This window comes from Vombatus ursinus, unplaced genomic scaffold (genome assembly GCF_900497805.2).
Source record: "Vombatus ursinus unplaced genomic scaffold, bare-nosed wombat genome assembly UNPS02014874.1, whole genome shotgun sequence".
Taxonomy (NCBI): Eukaryota; Metazoa; Chordata; class Mammalia; order Diprotodontia; family Vombatidae; genus Vombatus; species Vombatus ursinus.
In genome coordinates, this window is record NW_020954652.1 from 6,074,131 (window position 1) to 6,095,293 (window position 21,163).

A 21,163-nucleotide genomic window follows, 5' to 3' on the forward strand; every position below is an offset into this window, starting at 1 on the left:
CAAAAACCACACAATCCACATTAAAAAAAAAATTTTTTTTCTCAATTTCCTAGGATTGGAAAGAAATCCTCCCAGAAAAATCATAGATAAATTGAATTCCTTATTTATTCTGTCTCATACTTGCCACCCTCTCTCCAGTAACTTATAAGATTTCTCCATTACGGATGTCCTAATCATACAATGAAAATCCAATTAATATTTGTACTTGATTGACTTAACCCTGGCTAGGTTCTCCTGAAAAGATACACAAGTGCCCAAATATGGTCATCTGGTTCTTTACACTATAAAGCTATCTTTAAATCAGTTTGAAGACTACATTAAAAAATCTTGTTTACATTCAACGGGATTAAATATAGCATCTTTTAGAAAATATCTGTTGAGTTTGCAGAATAAAATTTATGAATCTGCAATAGTATTACAAAGGAGCAGGCATTGCTTAAGGGCATTTGCAAATAATTATGAACAAATTACCAGCTCAATAGTCAATGGGAGAAAGATAGCTTACCCTAAGAATAAGTTAAAAAATGCTCTCTTTTTGATTGGAAAACCTTGTAATTACAGTAACTTTTATTAAGGCTTAGTATATATAGTTAATTGTTGCTCTTAGCCTGCATATGGAACCCAGAGGTGTTGAAGAGATTGACAAAGACCTTTCAGCTAATCCAGAGTGCTAAGACTGAAGAGAGCTAATTAAAGGGACTTCTTAAGTGATTCCACAGTGCCTGAGATAGTAAGAAATTGCTGACACCTTGCTGAATGTAATCCTTTAAGGAATCTGAAAAGATTCAAGATAAATTTAAAAGGAAATTATAATGAAAGCTGAATAAGAACAGAATATAGTTTGATAAACAGATAGCCTGATAACCTTTACCTTAGTTGAAACAGTTACTAAATTATACCAAAGTCCACTTTATAAAATTATCTACTTGGAGCAGCTAGGTGGCGCAGTGGATAGAGCACCAACCCTGAAGTCAGGAGGACCTGAGTTCAAACCTGGCCTCAGACCAAACACTTGACACTTACTAGCTATGTGACCCTGGGCAAGTCATTTAACCCCAACTGCCTAAGGGGGAAGAAAAAATTATCTATTTATATGTTTTCAATAGTATGGCATTTCACAATTAGTTTTTTTTTTAAATTTGAAATACTCACCTGTGGTCTACTACAGTGTAACATCACATGAATCAAGATATCTACTGCCATTTGATGGGCCCTAATTTTAGTAGCAGTTCCTAAACAAAGAGAGAAAAAAGGCAAAAGTCTCAAATGTTGAATCTGCCAGATAATTTATAAAATGATGACAGAGGTTACACAAATATACTACAGAACATATTGGCATGTTTTCTTACCAAAAAATGGCAGGTTTCTCAAAAGGTTTGTACCAAGGTAGAAATAACTCGAAATTCAGTACAAAATTAAGCTAATTTCTGTTAATGGTTGACATAGCAGGCAACACTAAATTGCTTGACTGTGTGGTTATACATTACTATTAATACATAGTTTCCATTTGCTATACATGAAGGGCTGTAGTCCTGTCCCACATAAATATCCCCCAGATGTTCTAATATAGATTTATATTTAGCAAGAATTACAACTAAATAACCCTACTCAAAGCAGCAGCTATGCCCCATTCTTCTTCAGCTAGATGGCACAGTGGACAAAGTATTGCACCAGGAGTCAGGAATACCCGAGTTCAAAACTTGCTCCAGAAACTTACTAGTTATGCAACTCTGGACATGTCACTTAACCTCTGTTGGCCTCCATTTTCTCAACTGTAAAATGGGGGATAATAACAGTACCTCTCTCCCAGGGTCATTCTGAGGATCAAATGAAGTAATATTTGTGAAATGCTTAACACAGTGCTTGACACATAGTAGGTACTATGTGAATGCTTATTCCCTTCCCTTATCATATCTATTTTTCATTTCACTCCATTTAACCTGAACTTCCAATACCATTTTTGGTACTGGATGAGGTGACTTTACTATCCTCCTCCCAAATCTCAGGTCAGAAGAACTGAGTTCCAGTTCTAACTCCTTCCATTTATTTGTCACTTTAGTTGGGCAAGTCACAGTCTCTCTGAACTCAAAGCTAAAATGGGGCTAACACCTACCTCCATCCCCATAGGGTTAACAAGATTATGTGAAAACAAACCATTATAAGCTTGGTCAGGAAAAAACATGGGCTCTGGTGTCAGTGCATCTGGGTTTGACTCTCATCTCTGCTCCTTACTACAAGGGAAACAAGAATTCGAGAGCAATCTTACGCAACACTGAGAAACAGTCTTGGACCAGGGAAATCACAGCAATGCTGTGCACTCTGCTTCGGTCAGACCACACCCGGTATAGTCAGTGCTGGGTGTCATATTTTAGGAAGACTGTTGATGAGCTCTCCTATGGAGGAAGGAAGAGACTTAATTCTGCTTAGCTCCAGAGAAGAGAACTAGGAGTAATTAGGGGGAAGGTATATGGGGGTGGAATTGCAAAGAGGCAAATTTAGAATTGAGGTAAGGAAAAACTTCCTAACAATTAGAGCTATTTAAGAGCAGATTATCTGTGCCACAAAAAAGTGGTAGATTCCCCCTACCATGAATGTCTTAAAACTAAAGATGGATTATGACCTCTGTGGTATTTTGTAAGGGAGTTTCTTATTTAGTTATAGGTTAAACTATGGCCACTGAGGTCCATTCTTACTCTTAAGATACTGCCAAACCAGCATGGACTGAGATTTCCCCTCCCTGGGCCTCGGCTGATACATGTCAAAAAGCAACTATAAAATTAGTAGTGCTTTTAAATAAATTTTCATTTTATTAATCTCAAGTACAAATGCATACATATATATACAACTGAAAAGTAATAAATATACAAAGCAAGAAACATTTAGTTGATACAGTTTAACATTTATGGGTTAACAGATCACTGTCCCTGTAGGTTGGGACCCATTGACTGGACGACCTCTAAAACTTATAACCTTCTATCTCCAGGTTCACTTGCAAAAGGGAAACCAGTGTTCTGACAAATACACAGGAATATAAAATTCCACCATGGTTAATAGGGTTAACGTGGGATCTCAAAGGAAGAAACAATCATGACTATAAATTTTTAACTAACTACCTATCATTCCCTCAAAATTTCAAAATCACTATAATTTTTAACTTACAGGAACCGACTGTTTTGATTCTCTAATCCCTAGCTTTATCATTCTAGCTAAGAGCTCCAGAGGTTCAAACACATTTACATTTTTATCATAACCTAAGACTAATATTAATATTTTTGATTTCCCCACTTCTTAAATTTGTAATTAATCTTTGTTTTTGAAATACCATTAATTTCTCTTGAACTTATAATAGTTAGTATTTATATGTTTTAAAGTTAGCAAAGCTCTCTGCAAATATTATCTCATTTCGTCCTCACAATAACCCGAAGAGGGATTATTCCCATTTACAGATGAGGAAACTGAAGCAGAAATTAAATGACTTACCCAGGGGTCACATAGTTATTAAGTGACTGAGGCAGAATATGGGCTCAGGTTTTCCTGACTCAACATCTAGCACTCATACTCTATGCCACTTAGCTATCTGCCTCTAAATAGTCTGAATTTTATTTGTGAGATATTTGGGCAAAGATTTAGATTTTATCTTTCCTCTCCTCTATACTTCTTATCCAAGTCATAAGAGGCAGCTTTAATTTCTCAGTTTTATGAAGCAACTTTCAAACACTAAGGCTGATGGTCTGGTTAAATGATCTGTGAAAAGTACAGTCACCCAAAACAATCAAAACACACAGTTTTTGAAAAATCAACCAATTCATCTGTACACAGTTGAGTTCTAGGCATGACAAAGGTCCCTATAACTTATGTTGGAGGGTTCTTGGATTTAGTCAGCATAACTTCATAACCCTTAATCTAAGTGGAAAATTTGGTAAATTCAAAATATCTATATTGGTCACCTGAAGTATTACTTGATTTGGTTTTCAGCACTAAGGCTTTTCCTTCTCACTTTTCCCACTGATATGTTTTCTTCATTCCTCACAGCCCTCCCCTCACCTCCAACTTTCTTAGGGTAAGGCTTTTGGAAATATCAGTATGGCCTCTAGAGGGACCACCATCTCTCAGCTCTGGGCATCTTGTCTGTCTGTCCCTGATGCCTGGGAACACTCTCCTTCCTGTGCTCCTACCTAGTTCCTCCACAACTACTGACTTCTTTGGCTTACTTTAAGTCTCAACTAAAATCCCACCTTCTACAGGAAGTCTTCCCACCCCCTCTTAATCCCAGTGCCTTCCTTCTATTATTTCTTATTCATTCTATATATAATTTTGTATATATGTTTGCATGTTGTCTCCCCCATTAGATTGTCAATTCCTCAAGGGCAAGGACTGTCTTTTGCCTCTTTTTGTATCCCCAGAGCTTAGCACACTACCTAGGGCACATAGGGGGTACTAAATAAATGTTTATTGATTAAGACACAGAGGACTAATTCCTGGAGCGTGACACCAATGGTTCAGTGAAATATATAAGAAGTAACTTGAAAGTTGAATAGGTTTGCTCAGAGTCCAACTGAAAAAGGTGTGGTGGTTAGACAGGGTTTGATGTTACCAAAATATAACTATATACTCAAAGTCATTTACTTACTTTCTCTCATAATTTAAAAATCTAAATTTTAAATTTTTTTTAAAAAAATCATTTGCATCAACAAACTTTTAAACATAAGAATGTGAAGTCTATTGTTAGTACTAAAAGGGCTTTGCAGAAGAATTAGATTGGCCAGTTTACAGGCTCTTTTATTTGGCATTTTTAAGGAAAGGTCTCCAGAGGGAAATCATTTGGCTTAACTGAAGCCATTGGGAGCAAAAGGGAGGCAGGGACAATACAGTAAGACTATTAAGGCAGTTCACCAAGTCCCTCTCAACAGTGGGTCAGAAACCACAATTCCAAATTAGGCATACCAAACTAAGGACCTTGACTAAAAGCTTCAAAGAGGACATGGAAAGTGGCAGAGAAGGGACAGAGAGAACTTGTATTTTCACCTGGGATCTTGCGCAAGATAGTTTTCAGGTCTTGGCCAGAAGGGGAGGCCATAATGATCTTGCGCAAGATAGTTTTCAGGTCTTGGCCAGAAGGGGAGGCCATAATGATCCAGTACTGGATCATAAGATCACTACTGGTCTATGCTTTAGGGCAGCTAAAGCGGCTCGAGGTTACCGAAGCCTAGTCGTAAACCTGGGCTCACAGTCACACTTTACTCAGAAGCAGGTCTGATTAATTTCCCATCCCTGGGTTGGGTTGGGAGGTAGTGAACAAACAACCTAAGATAAAGCTGGAAGATTTTAGCCTGGAATGCTCCAAGGACCAAAGTCTCTAGGTACAGATACAGAGATTCTGGAAATCAGGAGGAAGGGATGTGACTAAGGAGACAATCTGTTTGCCAAAGAAATAAAGCAGGGTAGTGTGGTGAAAAGAATACTGACTTTGGAAGAAAAGCACTAAAATATGAATCCTGGTTTTGCTACTTGGGCAAGTCACCCTCCCTCTATCATATCTGCCCCTCATTTTCCTCAACTGTAAAATAAAAGGGAAGGACTAACATGATTTTTAAAGTCGTCCTTTCCCCCCACCCTCCAGCTCTCAATCCTGTGAATTTGTCAATATATTCTTTGTTAGGAGGAATATATAAACATTATGTATAAAACCAAGTCCAAGGCACCATGCTACATCCTTTTTTTTTTTTTTTTTTAAAAGCCCAGGACCTTCCTGAAGTACTGGAGGGGGAAAACAAACCCTGACACTTAGGGGAAAAGTGTCATTAAAAATTTAAAAATCACACCTCTCCTATGATTAGTTTGAATGTTTCATAGTTTAAATTTTGAAATTCACAGCTTGATATCATTAACAGCTAACAAGCATTACAGACATGGACTTAATAAAAACTACAAAATGTAGACAACTATCTTCAAATACAAACAATAACACGCTGTAGTTGGTTTAAAAAGTTCACATAAATCAATGTGGAGAATCATCTTCAAGTACACACCATAATATACTCTAGTTGGTCTTTCAAAGTTTACACAAATTATCTACCCTGAAACAATTTCCAAAAGTGTTCCCTTCTAAATTTACATTTATTTAAAAGGATCATTTGAAACAAGTACAGGCCTGTATGTAGCAAACTCATTCTCTGTGAGAGGCAATAAAAATATAATAGCAACGCATATTATATTTATTTTAGGTGTGGCCGTAATTTATTTTAGTCAAGGGAATGTGGGCTAGTGCTAATTTTAATGACATGGGCACAGAAGAAGAACAAGGGTAGCTTCTAAAAATCTAAGTAGTTTCTGGCAGAGAACAGATAGAGGTGTAAAGAAAAGTCCTTGTCTAACTATTTCAATAGGATAAAGAATTCCTAAAGTGTAAGACAATGAAATCAGGCCCTAAAGTTCGCACTTTAATCCAAACATTAGCCAAGGAAAGCAAAGATGTAGACAATGGTTCAGGGCTAGTTTTATCAAATTTTCCCAAGATTAAATAACATACCAAATTCGAACTTGTGTTCAGATCTCATAATTCCAAGCGCTTAAAACATAAAATTTCTATGAAAAGTTTATTTTCACTCCCCTTACACAAGGACCGAAAACATTGTCAATATAAAGAATACTTAAATACCTGACTAAAAATTATGCTGATATACAATTTGATGCTACTCTATATTAAGTAAAGCACTGATGAATAATGTTTATATTCCATTTAAAATCAGTTTAAAATAATTAGTTCTAGTTTCTGGCATATAGAAGCAGCCTAGGTTAGCAGACAGAGTGCCATACTTGCACTGAGGATGATCTGGATCGAAATTCTGCTTCTAATTCTTAATGATACCATAGACAAGTCAGGTAACCTCTCTGAGCCTCAGTTTCCTCATCTATAAAATACAGATAATAACCCGTAGTACCCATCTCACAGGATTATGAAGCTCAAGTGGGATAAACTATATTAAAAAGTCTCTTGTATACTACATAAATATCAGTTACTCTTCCTAGACTTGAGATCTTAAGCTCCTTTAAATCACACAGTGATGACATCAATGATTTGCTCTTTTGGTCACAGATATTTTAGATAAATTTAAAACAAATAAAATTCATTATAGTTTGGAAAGAATATAGCATTATTTTCAAAGGGGAATGTCTATTATTAATGACAGCACAAAATTCAAGATAGCATCACCAAAAAACAAGTATAAAGACAGATTGTCTATACCCCAGACATTTTTTCCTGGGAAAGCTATCTCTCCCCACAAACTTTTCATAGCTTATCCTCCTGTTTTCTTCACTTACTCAAAAGAAATGATCCATGATGTCATCAATCTGGACAGTCCCTTCAATGAAGTAAATCATAACTCACTCATGCAGTCCCTCTTGCCCCGCCATGGACTTGTGTGCTAGAGGCTTTCCTTGATTGCTCCAGTCAAACTGTTATCCCTTGCCCTTTTCATGAAACATTCCTGTCTTTTGGTCATACATTTTCTTGATGATATCCTTTACACCATTCTTCAAAGTTCCTTGTTATATAGTATAGTCTGCTCACACTGACAGTACCTTCTTTCTGTGTGGACCTCAACTGCAGTTCTTTGGAGACTGCTGTGTTCCACATCTGATAGTATGTATACACATATGCTACTTTGATTTGGGAGCCCAATCTTTTTCTCATCCCCTTTCTCCCTAATTTATTACTCCCTATTCACTGGCTCCTTTCCCACTGCTTATGAACAGGCCTACACCTCGCCCATCCTTAAACTTTTTACTTGATTACATCCTTCCTGGGTGCTTTACTATTCTTCTCCCTTTCACATCAAGACTCCTAGAAAAGGCTGCCCATATTCATTGCCTACATTTTCTCACCTCATAGTCATTTCTCTCTCGGTAGTAACTGCCAAATGTGATAGCCTTTTCTCAGATCTCATTCTCTTTGATCTCTTCCTGACATCCTTGACAACCATCTTCTTCCTCCTTTGGTTTTCAGGCTCCCGCTCCCTTTTGGTTCTGGCTTCCGCTCCCTTTTGGTTCTGGCTTATCCTTCTCAGTCTTTTTTTTGCAGGATCATCATTCTTCTCCCACCTTCTATGCCTGCATATGCCCTCTTCTCTTCTCTGTACTCTTGATGACCTCACTGGCTTCCATGAGTTTAATTATCACCTCTATGCAGATGACTTACAGATTTTATTTATATCTTTTATACTCAAACATACACAGCCCTATCTCCCCTTATCACCAGTGGGTATTCTACACGCACCTTAAACTCATCATATCCAAAACAAGCCTTGTTATCTTTCCCCATCACTGTCCTCTTTTTCTAACTTGCCCATTTCTGTTTGAGGGTAAAGCTATCCTTCTAGGCCAGGCGTGGGGAACCTGGCCACATGCGACCCTCTAGGTCCTCAAGTGCAGCCCTTTGATTGAATCCAAACTTCACAGTAGTCAAAGGGTCGAATTTGAGGACCTAGAGGCTGCAGATTCTCCACCCTTGTTCTAGGCACTCCAGTCTGTAACCTAGGAGTTGTCTTCAACTCTTGAGGTCAACTCTTGTTAATACTACAGCCACAATGTATCTTCCTTCCATTCCCATGGTTATCAGCCTAACGGAGGCTCTCATCACTTCTCTGCCAACCGACCAGACTACTGCCAATTGCCTTCTTCAGTCTTCCCCCCTTCTCCAAAGCTGTTAAAATACAGGTGTATCCATGTCACCCTCTTGCTCAAGACGCTCCAGTGGTTCCCTCTTGCCTGGGTTAACAAAACAAAAACCAAACCTCATTCTCCTTTCTTTCACAATGTCTCCAATATACTTTTCTAGACTCACCGCACATGACTCTCCTTCACATGCTCTACGTTCCAGTCAAACCGCCTGGCTTGCTGTTTCTTGTATTAGAAATTCCATTTCCTGTCTCCAAGCCTTCGTAGGTCCTCACCTTCACAGAATCCCTGGCTTCCTTCAAAGCTCAGCTCAGGTGCCACTGCCTAAATGCAGTCTATCCAATTTACCTATTGGCTAATGTCCTTCCCCAATTCTCCCTCCCTAAACTATCCTACTTTGCCTCACTGCCTACGGTCTGGTCATTTCCTTCCTACCAGAGTTTAAACTCTGCCCCTGGGACTCTGAGCTCAAATAGGAGAGCTTTCCGGGTGCCATTTCCAAATCATGCAGCAATGACCCCTGGCCATTTTTCATTCTTCCTTCAGAATGTAAAGTCCTTCAGGTTAGATACTACATTGTTTGCTTATTTCTCTATCTCTAGAATTTAACATAGTGCCTGCTACATCCCCACAGTTCTCCCTTCCTCACCTTTCCCTAGTCAGGAAGACCCGAGTTCAAATCCAGCCTCTGACTTACAAGCTGTATGACTTTGGGCAAGCCATTTAACCTGTTTGACTCAACTTTCCCACCTGCAAAATGAGGATAATAGCACCTATCTCCTAGAGTTGTTGTGAGGATTAAATGAGATCACATTGGCAAAGCGTATGGCATAAGGTAGATACTATGTACATGCAAGTTGCTATTATTTTATCCCCAGCATTTGGCTAGTACAATGTCTGGCATACAGTAGGCACCATATAAATACTAGCCGTTATAATTTGTATCCCCAGCACTTGGCTAACAGTGCTGACACATTGTAGACGCCATAAAAATGTTGGTGGTTATTATTTGTATACCCAGCACTTAGCTTAGCACAGCGCCTGGTACACAGTAGGCACCATATAAATGCTTGCCATTATAATTTGTATCCCAGCACTCAATAACACAATACCTGGCACACAAGAAGCTCAACATAAACGCTAGCTGTTATAATTTGTACTCTACGACTTGAGTAGCATCGTGCCTGGCTCACAGTAGGAGCTTAAAGAATCCTCTCTGGACCTGTCCTGCCCAGGGGCAAGGGGCACGGGCTAGGAAGGAGACTGGAAACCAAGTCTTCCTGACTCTAATCCACTATCTCACAAAGCAGAGAGTCCGTTCCTGGGGGGGGGGGGGGGGGCGGCTGGGGGGGGGGGGGGAGGTAAGGGGGGGGGGGCCGGGGGTGGGGGGGGCAGGGGAGCTTTCTTCTCCCCTCCCCCCCAGTCTCCACCAGGTGGCCCCATTTCCTCGCCCAGTTAGTTGAGGCAGGAGAAACTTTTCTCGCCCAGCCCAGACTACAGTCAAAAAGGGCCCGGGGCGTGGGGGAGGGGGAGAGGGGCGCTGCTCCCCCACAACTCCCCTCCCCCCCGCCCTCTGAGAAGGATGAAGGAGAGGGGGAGCAGAAGGAGGCCGCGGTTGGGCATAGGGAAGAGGCGACCGCCCGGCCCTGCGCCCCAAGCCCCGCGCCAGCCGCTCCTTACCTGTCCCCCGCGGAGTGGCTGAGGAGACGCGGAAAGCCCTCTCCGGACGCCGGTCCCGCTGGAACCTCCTCCCGCCCCGCTGCGAGCGAGCGCCGCCAGAGACACGCCAGGGACGCTCCTCACACTCCTCAGACTCGGCGCACGGCACGCCGGGAACTGCCCAGCTCCGTGCGCTCGCCCGGGACTACATCTCCCAGGAAGCGCAGCGCATCCCCTCCGGGCTGCGGTGCACTCTGGGAATCGGAGTCCTCGCTTCATCTCCTGTCCCCACCAGCGGCGTTGAGGCCTCGCTTCGGGCTGGGGCCGTAAAGCATCGTCCTGCGGTCGTGAAATGTAGGCTCGTTCAGCAGCCCTGCATCCGGGACTCTGGGTCGAGCCTGAGCTGGAGAGGGGGTGGCGCTGCTCACACCTACGAGACGGGGTGGGGACCATCGGGTCGCCTAGCAGCCGGTGCTGCCTCTGGCGCTCTCTGGAGTAGACCCGCGGTGGAGGCGCGGCGCGGGCGCGGCGGCCCGGGCTGAGAGAGGACCGAGGCTCCTCCAGGAGGGCGGGGGGCCTTGCGGGACGTTCCCGCCGCCGCCGCCGCCTCCAGTCACCGGTCAGTGCCTTGCGCCGGGGAGCCCTCCCGACTCTCCCTTCCTTCCCCCCTCCAGGTGCCCCTACCCCGATGTTGAACCCCGTGCGCCCGCCGGCGGATGCAGCTTCCCGAGGGCCGGATTAGCGGGCAGCCTGAAGGGGTGAGAGGTGCGGAGGCATCTCCGGGCCTGAGTTTCCCCTCTGTAAAACAACGGGGGCATCTCTGAGGATTCCTTCTAGCTCTAAATCCGTGATCTCGTTATCTCTTACCAGGCGCAGAGTGAAGCATAACCAGGGCTAAGGAGGCTCACCCTTAATTTAGCGAGTGACCCCCGCCCCCCACGCCAATTAGAGCTGGTAAGAACCGGACCCCGCGTGTTTTCACGGGCTGTCCCCTAGGAGCGGACCTCTCACCTGCCTCGCCTCTGCCCCTGGCTACCTCCAAGGTCTCAGCCAATTCCAGCCCCCTGAAGGGGTGGGGGGTGGGGGGATGGGGTGCCTTCCCTCCAAGCTTAGCTACAATGTATCCTGCGGGTGGCTGGTGTGTAACACAGTTACTTTCTGCTGCTCCCCCTCCCTCCTCATTAGACTGAGATCCTTGAGGGTGTGTGCTGTTTTTGCTTGTATTTGTTTGCCCAAAATTTCGCACCATGCCCTGGCACCTAATGGGTGCTTATGAATGCTTCAGGTCTTGATTTGGTAAGGAATTCCCTTAAATATCTTTTCTTACAAGGGGAAGATCCCATTGAGGGGAAACTAACTGCCCCTTGTGGCAACTTTTGGAGAGAGACAACGTATGGGAGTGAAAAGTGTTGAAGCTAGGAAGATTTGGGTTCGAATTCTGCAAGTTGTCGTTCAGACCCTCGGTCTTTTCATCTGTAAAATGGTTTTGATAATAGCTTCTACCTGACAAGGTTGTTGTGAGAAACAGTGATCACATGTAAAAACACTTTTCCAACCTTAAAGTGCTATAAACATTTGAGTTGGTATTATTGTGATTATTATTCTATTTTCTTTTCATCTTTTTGGTGGGTTGTTGTTTAGTTGTCGTGACCTCATGTGAGATTTTCTTGGTACAGATACTGGAGTGATTTATCATTTTCTTCTCCAGCTCATTTTACAGATGGGGAAACTAAGGCAAACAGGGTTAAGTCACTTGCCCAGGGTCACATAGCTAGTGTCTGAGTCCAGGTTTAAACCGGGGTCTTCCTGACTCCAGGCTTGGTGCTCTGTCCATCTAGCTGTCCAGTGCTCTGTAGGCCTCCTAAAACTTTATTTGTACAAATACAGTAGAGGGCGGGACAACTAGAATTTCATGCACCTAGTCCCATTTCCACTTGAACCAGGTCTCTATATTTTGAAAGCTGTTTTTCTCATGTAGTTTAGTGATTATAAGTATTTGTGACGGTAGCATCTATTAAAAACATTTTTTTTTTTTTGGTGAGGCATTTGCGGTTAAGTGACTTGCCCAGAGTCACACAGCTAGTGAGTGTTATATGTCTGAAGCTGCATTTGAACTCAGGTCCTCCTGACTCCAGGGCTGGTGCTCTATTCACTGTGCCGCCTAGCTGCCCCTATTAAAAACATTTTTATGAATAAGTTATATTTGGGATGTTTGGGATACATAGCAGTTTGGTCTGTGATGACAATTCCTGTTTTGGTCTGTGGAGATCTCTAGGATATTTGGAGGTATGTATGATATAGAGATTTGTTGTCTGTTAATCCATGAAAGATAGTAGGTTTCTGATGCATAATTCTAACTAGCTGGTTGAGTGTTGCTAGGTGTTCCGTGGGTGCTAAGTTTTCACAGATGTGTTTCACTATCTGTACCATTTTTTTGCATAATCCACATTGATCACCAAGTCTGGCCTTGTCATTATCATTATTGTTGTTGTTATAGTTCTCATTGTTAGGAAATTTTTCCTTAACATCAAGTTTGCCTCTGCCAATAATTCTCATTCCTCATAGTTTTTCCTTTTGGAGCTTAGGAGAATAAGTCTAACTCGCCTCTTTATTCACATCATTGTGATGTTAAGTACAGATCTGCAATAGAAGGTTATAAATTTAGAGCTAGAAAAGATCACTTAGTCCAACTTCCTCATTTTATAGATGAGAACTTGAGGCCCAGTAGGTTAAATGACTTACCCAAGGTAACACAGGTGGTAAATGACAAAGCCAGGATTTGAACCCAGGTCCTCTGACTTGACATCCAGCACTCTTTCCACTGTGCCTGACTGTTTCTAACTCTAGCTGATCTCTTAATTTTGTTTTAGTGAGTTTTGCCCAATTTCCTGTTTTCTTTTGTTTGTGTGTAAGGTTACTGACTTATCATGGAACTCCACCTCTTCAGGGGTGACTCTTAGGGAACTATGTTGTATATCAGTTCTATTTACTAAAGACATGCTGATGAGTATATATTGTTGTAGGTCAGTGGACACAGTGAAAAAAGTCAAGATGCCTTTGGACTGGAAAACGATACAAAGAGTTAACCCAGATGACTTGCCTCGCCAAGAAGAATTGGCAGATGATTTGCTGGTTTCTCTCTCTAAGGTATTTTTTAATGTGTTAAAATATTCACGGCTAAAGTAAAATACATTAAAAAGTCATAGACTTCTGAATTGTTAAAACTGGAAGGACCCTTTTACTATTATATTTGATTAACTTAAGTTTTATGCAGAAAATAATTCCCATTAACTGATAATAGAGCGTACCTTCTTCCTCAGGGAAGAAGTGAGGGACTGCTAGAACATAATACTATATGCTCAGTCAGATGCCATCTTCTGTTGTGTATTTTTGTTTGTTTGTTTTGTTTTTCTTTGTCTCAGGGGAGGGTTCAGTGGGGAGGAGTGAAATATGAAGAACAAAAGTATTAATGAAATTTTTAAAAAAGGAATAATGAACAACGGTTGCTGCTTTGTTTACCTAGGTTGAAGTAAAAGACCTAAAAGACGAAAATCAAGAAAATGTGGTACATCTTTTCCGAATTACTCAGTCTTTAATGAAGGTTTGTATCAAGCAGAATAATCCTGACTGGACTTGAGGGGAGTTGTTAGACCACACCATTACCAAATATTGGTGAAACTCAACTCTATTATCATTAATTAAATGCCCAGTTTTTCAGGGCAATAGGAATAATAAGAAAAAAAAACAAGATAGACTCTGTCACATGTACACATATTACTGAAAAAGAATTTGAAAGTGATGTGAAGATTTGAGGTGGGAGAGATCCATTTATGGTTGGAGGGCTCCGGGAAGCTTTGTGTAGGGGTAACATTTGAATTGGCCTTTGCAGAAGAGAAGGGAAGGATTTCAATCAGCAGAAATAGGTTTGGGGAGAATCCATTCTTGGCCTGGGGGACAATATGAATCCAGGCCAGGAGATAGGAAAGGAGGCATATAACCTGGACTAGCTGGAACACAGAGGATATTAGGGGAGTGATAGAAGAAAAGGCCACTTAGATAGGTTGGAGCTTGATCATGGTGGGTTTTGAATAGCAAGATCAAAGACGCTTTATATGGGAGACAAGATGGAGCCATTGAAAGTCTTTTAAGTAAGAAGTAGACACTCGAAGAAATATATTAGAAAACTTACTTGAGTGATATGAAACTGAAGAGGGAAGATAATGGAGGCAGGAAGATTCCCAAAGGCTATTACTGTGGTCTGGGAGAGGTTCCGAGGACCCGAACTAGGACCTTTCAAGAACAGTAGCAATGGAAAAGGGAATGAAAACACAACATTGAGGAGATAGCATCAGCAGGGCTTATGGTTGACCAAGTGTGGGGTGAAGGACCAAGGAAAATGAAAGATAACTGATGTTGAGCCTCAGTGCCTGGGAGACTGGTAGTATTCTCCACAGAAATAAAAAGGGCGGGAGATGGGCAGGGTCTTTTTGGGGAAGGTAATGAGCTTTCAAGTGCTAGTAGAGCATCCAGGAATGTAGTCAGTAAATAATCAAATATGGAACTGGAGCTGTGGGGAGAGGTTGCTACTAGAGGTGAAGATTTGCGTGTGATCTTTGGAAAAGTGATCATCGGAGCCTTAAAATTGAATGAGATCTCCAAAGGAGGGGAGAGAGAGGGAGAGAGGAGAGAGAGAAAGAGAGATAGGTAGATAGAGAGAGAGAGAGGGGGGAAGAGAGAGAGAGAGAGAGCTGGAGATGGAGATGGAGATGGAGATGGTCAGGGCCAGAATAGAGACATTCGGGATACCCATGTTGAAGGCAGGAGAAGATAGAACCAGTCAACAAAGTAGTCAGTGAAGGAATGGTCAGACAAAAAGAGATACTGTGCAAAAAATGCTTTGTAGACTGTAAAGCACACTGTGCTTAGTACCGTTTGCTACGAGACACTGTGCTGGACCATGCATAATCAAAGAGGTAACACTGCTGCCGTCAGGGAATTTACCTTCTAACTGGAGAGAAACAGCAGAGATAAAAGGATTAATAATATAAAGTAGTCCGTAACTAAGTGCCTAGAGAGCTGTGCAGATGGTCAGGAGAGAGGGAAGAGAAAGGAAGGGAATAAGTATTTGTAGAGCACATACTATGTCCCAGGCACTGTTAAGTGCTTTTTTTACAAATATTATTTGATTTGATAGTCATATTGACCATAGGCTGCACGTGTTTAGAGTGAGGAGAAGTCACTGTGGTTTGGCGCACTTGAAAGGACTTGGGTTGGGGTACAAGGTACTTAGTATAGTAGTAGTAGGTACTGTGTACAAAGGTAAAAATAAAATCTTCCTTGCTTCTTCTGTTGGATGAGTGGGACTGAGGTAAGTGGGGAGGAACAGAGAGGGTTTTCAGAAGGTGCTCAGGACCTTGCCCTAGAAGCAAAATTGTTGTGTTTGGGAGCAGTGTGTGGCTTAGTTGAGCTTGGATAGTGGCACAGGTTCTAAGGTTTGAGGGACAGGATGAGAGTGGATTGCAGGGGACCTTGAACCTCTATCTAGATTTTAGGCTGTTCATAATAAGGACAGAATTTTGTGGAGATTTTTGAACAGGAGAATAAAATAATGATATCATTATTAGATTCAGAGTTAGGAGGGCCTTTTGAAACTATTTAGTTCAGTCTCTTCATTTATCTTATAGTTGAGGAAACAGATTCACAGTGACCTACGCAAGGCCGTACTGAGCTAAGATTCAGAACCAGGTCTTTTGGCTCTGGTAACTTTTCTGCCATTCCCCATGGACTCTCTCTGATTTTCTGTATCAGTAGGAAATTTCCATCTAGAAGCTGATATTTAAGGCCTATTCTACAGGGTTGTTGAGAGGATCAAATGAGATCATGTTTGTAAAGCATGTTGTAAGACTTCAAATACTATATAAATGTCAGTTATTATTGTGGCATAATTACCTTAATTTACAAGATGGCTTTAATTAGGAAGTCATTACCATGTAATGTAATGGCTTATGTTGTCTTTCAGAGCTCTGCTTTAGGAGGATTAATCTGACTGTTGTGGGCTGGATGGATTATAGGAACAAGACCCTGGTGTGATTAACGCTTCTGGGGGAAGGGGTTTCAGTTTATTTTAACTCCTCTTTCTAAATAGTACATTTGGATCTTTGGTTTATATGGACTTGAGGTGGATTGGATCTCAATCTCTGTCTGTCTGTCTGTCTGTCTTTCTGTCTTTCTCTCTGTGTCTCACACACACACACACACACACACACACACACACACACACACGAATGAACATATATCCTCAGAAGAGAGGCATTTAATGAGGATTGCTTCTAGGATAATTTCCAGTGCAGTGCAATTTGCTCATATAAACTAATAATAAGTTCTGTGAATGGATAATTAATTTTTAATGCAAATCCTAACATACTGATAAACATTTCTACAAAGGGGAAAGAATTAAATTATAAATCCATAACTCCCAAGAGCCAAGTTTATACAATGGTCCATGATTTAACAACTCTGAGCTCCTAACAGGATGAAAAGAAAGGAGAAAGATTAACATTTTCTATTTGACTTTTAAAACACCTCCCATCCTGGCCCCTCTCTACTTTGACAGTTTTCTTATACTCTACTTTCTTCCATATAACCTAAGCCAGCAATACTGGCATTTTTATTATTCCCTGCATGTTTTTTCACTGGCTGTTCTTTATACCTGGGAATACTTTCCCCCCTCATTTCTGCCTGCTGGATTCCATGGCTTTTGAGACCCAGCTCAAATAACATCTTCTGTAAGAGGCCTTTCCTGTAAAACCCCTCCACCCCATTGCTGATGCCTTCACTCTGAGGTTACCTCTCTTTACCCTGTATAGATAGATTTATAGATAGATCAACAATCTATGTACAGATCTATAGATCTTATTTCTAATTAAATTGTTTGTATGTCTCTTGCGTTAAAATGTCAACTCCCCGAAGGCAGGAAAGTATTCCCAGGTATAAAGAACAGCCAGTGAAAAAACATGCAGGGAATAATAAAAATGCCAGTATTGTTGGCTTAGGTTATATGGAAGGAAGTAGAGTATAAGAAAACTGTCAAAGTAGAGAGGGGCCAGGATGGGAGGTGTTTTAAAGTCAAATAGAAAATTTTAATCTTTTTAATAGAAAAGGTGGCTTGGTGGATCTGAGCAATATTAAAAAGGAACTACTTCTTCAGCTTGATAGTAGCTTATCATTTATGGGAATTAGAGGAAAATGTCAAAGGGGGGTTCCAAGCGGTCCCCCTAAAGTGGATAACAAATCATATTCCATCTCTTTTATCATGTTTAGATGAAAGCTCAAGAAGTGGAATTAGCTTTAGAAGAAGTAGAAAAAGCTGGAGAGGAGCAGGCCAAATTTGGTAAGTACCTGGCAAAAAGGTTTAAAATGAATAATGACATTTTGAATAATGAGGAAGGAATTGATTTTCCAGACTCAACAAAGAATTACGTGTCATTTGTCGGAGCGTTGCGGCTGAGTGCCTCCTATGCTGCCAACTCACAGGAGCGACTTTTCTCTATCATCTGATCAGCTTCATCTGATTGAAAAAAAAACCATATTTTTCTGGTGACAGGGAAATATATTTTAAAATGTATTTCTTAGTAAATTCAATGAAGTGAAATATTTGTTCTGGTTTCTTTCAACAGAAAATCAATTAAAAACTAAAGTAATGAAACTGGAAAATGAGCTTGAGGTATGTCTACCATGCATTATGTAATAGTCACATCTTAATCATTAACATCATTAACATGAAACCTGTTATTCTTGATTGACTAGGAAGTCTCATGAATCTCATTGTGTTCATATTTAGCAGTTTCTCTTGAGGCAGAAATATTCATTGTAAACAGATTGTGTTGGCATCTATATGGTCAGATGAGCCAGACTGAGCATAAATATAACACCGGTTGTGATTGATTCTGGACCATTGAGAATCACTCTTTGGGCCCCTTAATTAGGTTTGACCAATCTGGTGATTTTTCATTTCTGTTTGAAGGTGATTCCTCAGACATACCGATTTGCAGTGTGTGCTCATTCGCCATTATGACTTCTTTTCTTCATGAAACTAATTTGAATTGTTTCATAGAACAGTTTGGAAACTGGTGGCTTTTAAGCAAAGGCTTTATTTAGTTCCATTAAAAAAGTCTGCTAAATTAATATGAGTTTAACTGTAGTCACTGAAATCAGTTAAATTTTTAAATTAGTCTTTTTGTTATTCTCTATCATTATAGACTCTGAAGTTCTTTTGATTAATTAGCTAGATAAAATCTGATTTGTCATTGTATTTGGCTATTCATTCTCAGAAGTTGTATTCAGACAAATAAATTTTTATTTTGTTTTAAGATGGCACAGCAGTCTGCAGGAGGTCGGGATACACGGTTTTTGCGAGATGAAATTCGCCAGCTAGAAAAACAACTGGAACAGAAAGACAGAGAATTAGAGGATTTGGAAAAAGAGATGGAAAAAGAGAAAAAAGTCAATGAACAAGTAAGGAACCTTCCATTTATGTTCTCCAAATTTCTCTGAAGTCTAGCTTTGCTTGGTGGTTAAGTGGGGTGTCTTGATGGTGTTTCCCTGGAGGGACAGGAATTTATGCAAAGAAGACTGATCTTGGAGTCAGAAGATCTGAGTTTGAATCCTACCTCTGGCAGTGGCTCTGTAACCCAGGGGAAGTCACTCAATATTTCTGAAGCTTTCCTTATCTATTAAAATGGTATTAATAGATATATATTATTATAAGGATTAGCAAAATCATTATTTTAAAATTAAGCATATTGAGCATTATATAAAAATAAAAAGATATATAGGACAAGTAGGTGGATTTGGAGTTAGGGAGACCTGAGTTCAAATTCTGCCTTAGACACTTGCTAGCCATGGGACTCTAGGCAAGACACTTAAGCTCTTTGCCTCAGTTTCCTCATTGGTAAGATGGGGATCATAATATTTCCTAGGGATTTTATGAGGATAAAATGAGACAATATTTGTAAAGTGCTTTGCAAACCTAAAAGTGCTGTGTAAGTGAAGAGAGGTATATAGCTTTATTGATAATTATTGGCTACCCAGTTTGCTATTTGTGAAGAAGATTTACTCACTTTTAGTATTATATTGGCTTAAGGTGTTGTCAATCTCTGTGTTTCCTTCCTGTACTGTGATCTAGCTACTTGACCAGTCTGTATTTCAGCATTTATTTGGGGAGTTGAAATCACATGACCAATCACAAAAAACTCCCTTTCCCCCACCTTGCCCATACCTTGGTCATGTCTTCATTTCATATAGTGTGACTGTTTCAGGTAGGCACAACAGATATTTCTATATAAAGGCCAGTCTCTCTTGCAGTTATTGTAAACCCTGGTATATTGCCTAAAGAAAGCAGAGTGGGTAACAGTGTTGTGGGGGCATCCTTGATATTTACCATTAACCATAGTGACTAATGACTTTTGCGCTTTCCAGAGGTTTCCACTCTTATGAAGCTAGTGCATGAATTCTAGTTTGGGCTAGCTGCACAGTGGCTTGAGCATCTGGGATCTTGTCTTTGGTCAGAGAGAAGGAAAAAAAGGAATAAAGGAAAGAATAGTGGAGGCTCTAGAGAATGAGAAAATAAGATTTCACTGCTATTATAATCATAACCGTTTGCTCATTTAGGGGATAATAAGCACTGCAAGTGAAGCCATGTCACCGAAAAATAATACCATTTTTAGGGATACTATTTCCCTAGTTAGTGTTTATTGAGAGTAAAAAAGTGTTTAAGGTTTAGCAGATAACAGTACTTCTTAAACTAAAAACTGATCATCATACCAGTTATTAGTTTTAATTTCTTTAGCAAAAAAAAAGTATTCCCCCTCCCCCAAAATTTGTGGTGCTCATGTTTATTTACTTCATTTAATTCCTAAGTGGTTTCCCAAAGGTTCAGTTTAGTATTCATATTTCAGATAGAATTGAAGTCATGAGATAAGAATTGACTTTTTGGAAGGAGAATTTTATCTCAATTTCATAAGGTTGACTACTACAATTTTCATAATAAAATTGCTTCTAGCTTTTAATTTTAGTTGGTTTTATAAACAACTTCCTTTTTATGTCATTCTAGTTGGCTCTTCGTAATGAAGAAGCAGAAAATGAAAACAGCAAATTAAGGAGAGAGGTTGGTAAAAATAAATAAATGGGACATCATTCTATATATTATTGGTGATTCTACGAAGTTAATAGTTAGGAGTACCTTAGTGAACTCGAATTGTTTTCAAAACATGTATTCTAAGCACCTGTTCTTTTTAAACTCACTAGTTTTTATGTGAATTTTTCTCAAAGACTTAGAAACGAATTGAGAAGTGGAGATACTAAGTAATGCTGTCAGCTCTCAGTAATAAATGGACAAGTTTTGCTTACAAATTGATTATCATATGGTAATTTTTATGGCATATGACCAAACTTAAGTTATTATTTATCTAATTTTATCCAGTCAGTTAAAAGTTTCAGTCACTTGAAATCTCCCAAATTTTGGAAATATTTTACTTATTATTTTTATTGTTTGTTCCATCTGTTTTTAAGGTAGGGAATCACCTTTTACTTGTTTTCTTTAATAACTAATAATATTGCATTCTTTGGTTATCTAGAATAGCACATTTAATGTTTTATTTATCTTTTTTTCTTATTTCATTTTAAATATTGATCTTTTTATTTCTATTAACTTTTTACCATCCTTTTTTGGAGAACAAACATCTGAAAAAAAAGGTGAGGATTTAAGGATTTAGAAAATACGGGCATTTAAAGACATAAGTAATGGGGCCATTATTTAGAGAATAAT

The 21,163-nt window shown here is 40.1% G+C and overlaps 2 protein-coding genes across 3 annotated transcripts in view; one reads left to right on the plus strand and one right to left on the minus strand.

The window, feature by feature from the left end:
* Positions 1–10,472, minus strand: part of TMTC3 (transmembrane and tetratricopeptide repeat containing 3) — a 52,993-nt gene extending 42,521 nt beyond the window's left edge. Inside the window, exons 1-2 of the mRNA XM_027842540.1 lie at positions 10,360–10,472; positions 1,153–1,232 (exon numbers count right to left, since the gene is read on the minus strand). The gene's annotated coding sequence lies outside the window, so the exon portion shown is untranslated. The remainder of the gene's footprint in view (positions 1–1,152; positions 1,233–10,359) is intronic.
* Positions 10,473–10,921: 449 nt separating this feature from the next.
* CEP290 (centrosomal protein 290) overlaps positions 10,922–21,163 on the plus strand; it is a 101,639-nt gene continuing 91,397 nt past the window's right edge. Inside the window, exons 1-8 of one of the 2 annotated variants that reach the window (XR_003567340.1) lie at positions 10,922–10,957; positions 11,209–11,292; positions 13,362–13,485; positions 13,862–13,939; positions 17,659–17,728; positions 18,015–18,061; positions 18,709–18,852; positions 20,450–20,503. Coding sequence is in view for 1 of the 2 variants with exons in the window: in XM_027842499.1 (XP_027698300.1) it covers positions 13,390–13,485; positions 13,862–13,939; positions 17,659–17,728; positions 18,015–18,061; positions 18,709–18,852; positions 20,450–20,503 (489 nt within the window). In the remaining variant the exon portion in view is untranslated. The remainder of the gene's footprint in view (positions 10,958–11,208; positions 11,293–13,361; positions 13,486–13,861; positions 13,940–17,658; positions 17,729–18,014; positions 18,062–18,708; positions 18,853–20,449; positions 20,504–21,163) is intronic. The other variant, XM_027842499.1, reaches the window with a different exon arrangement.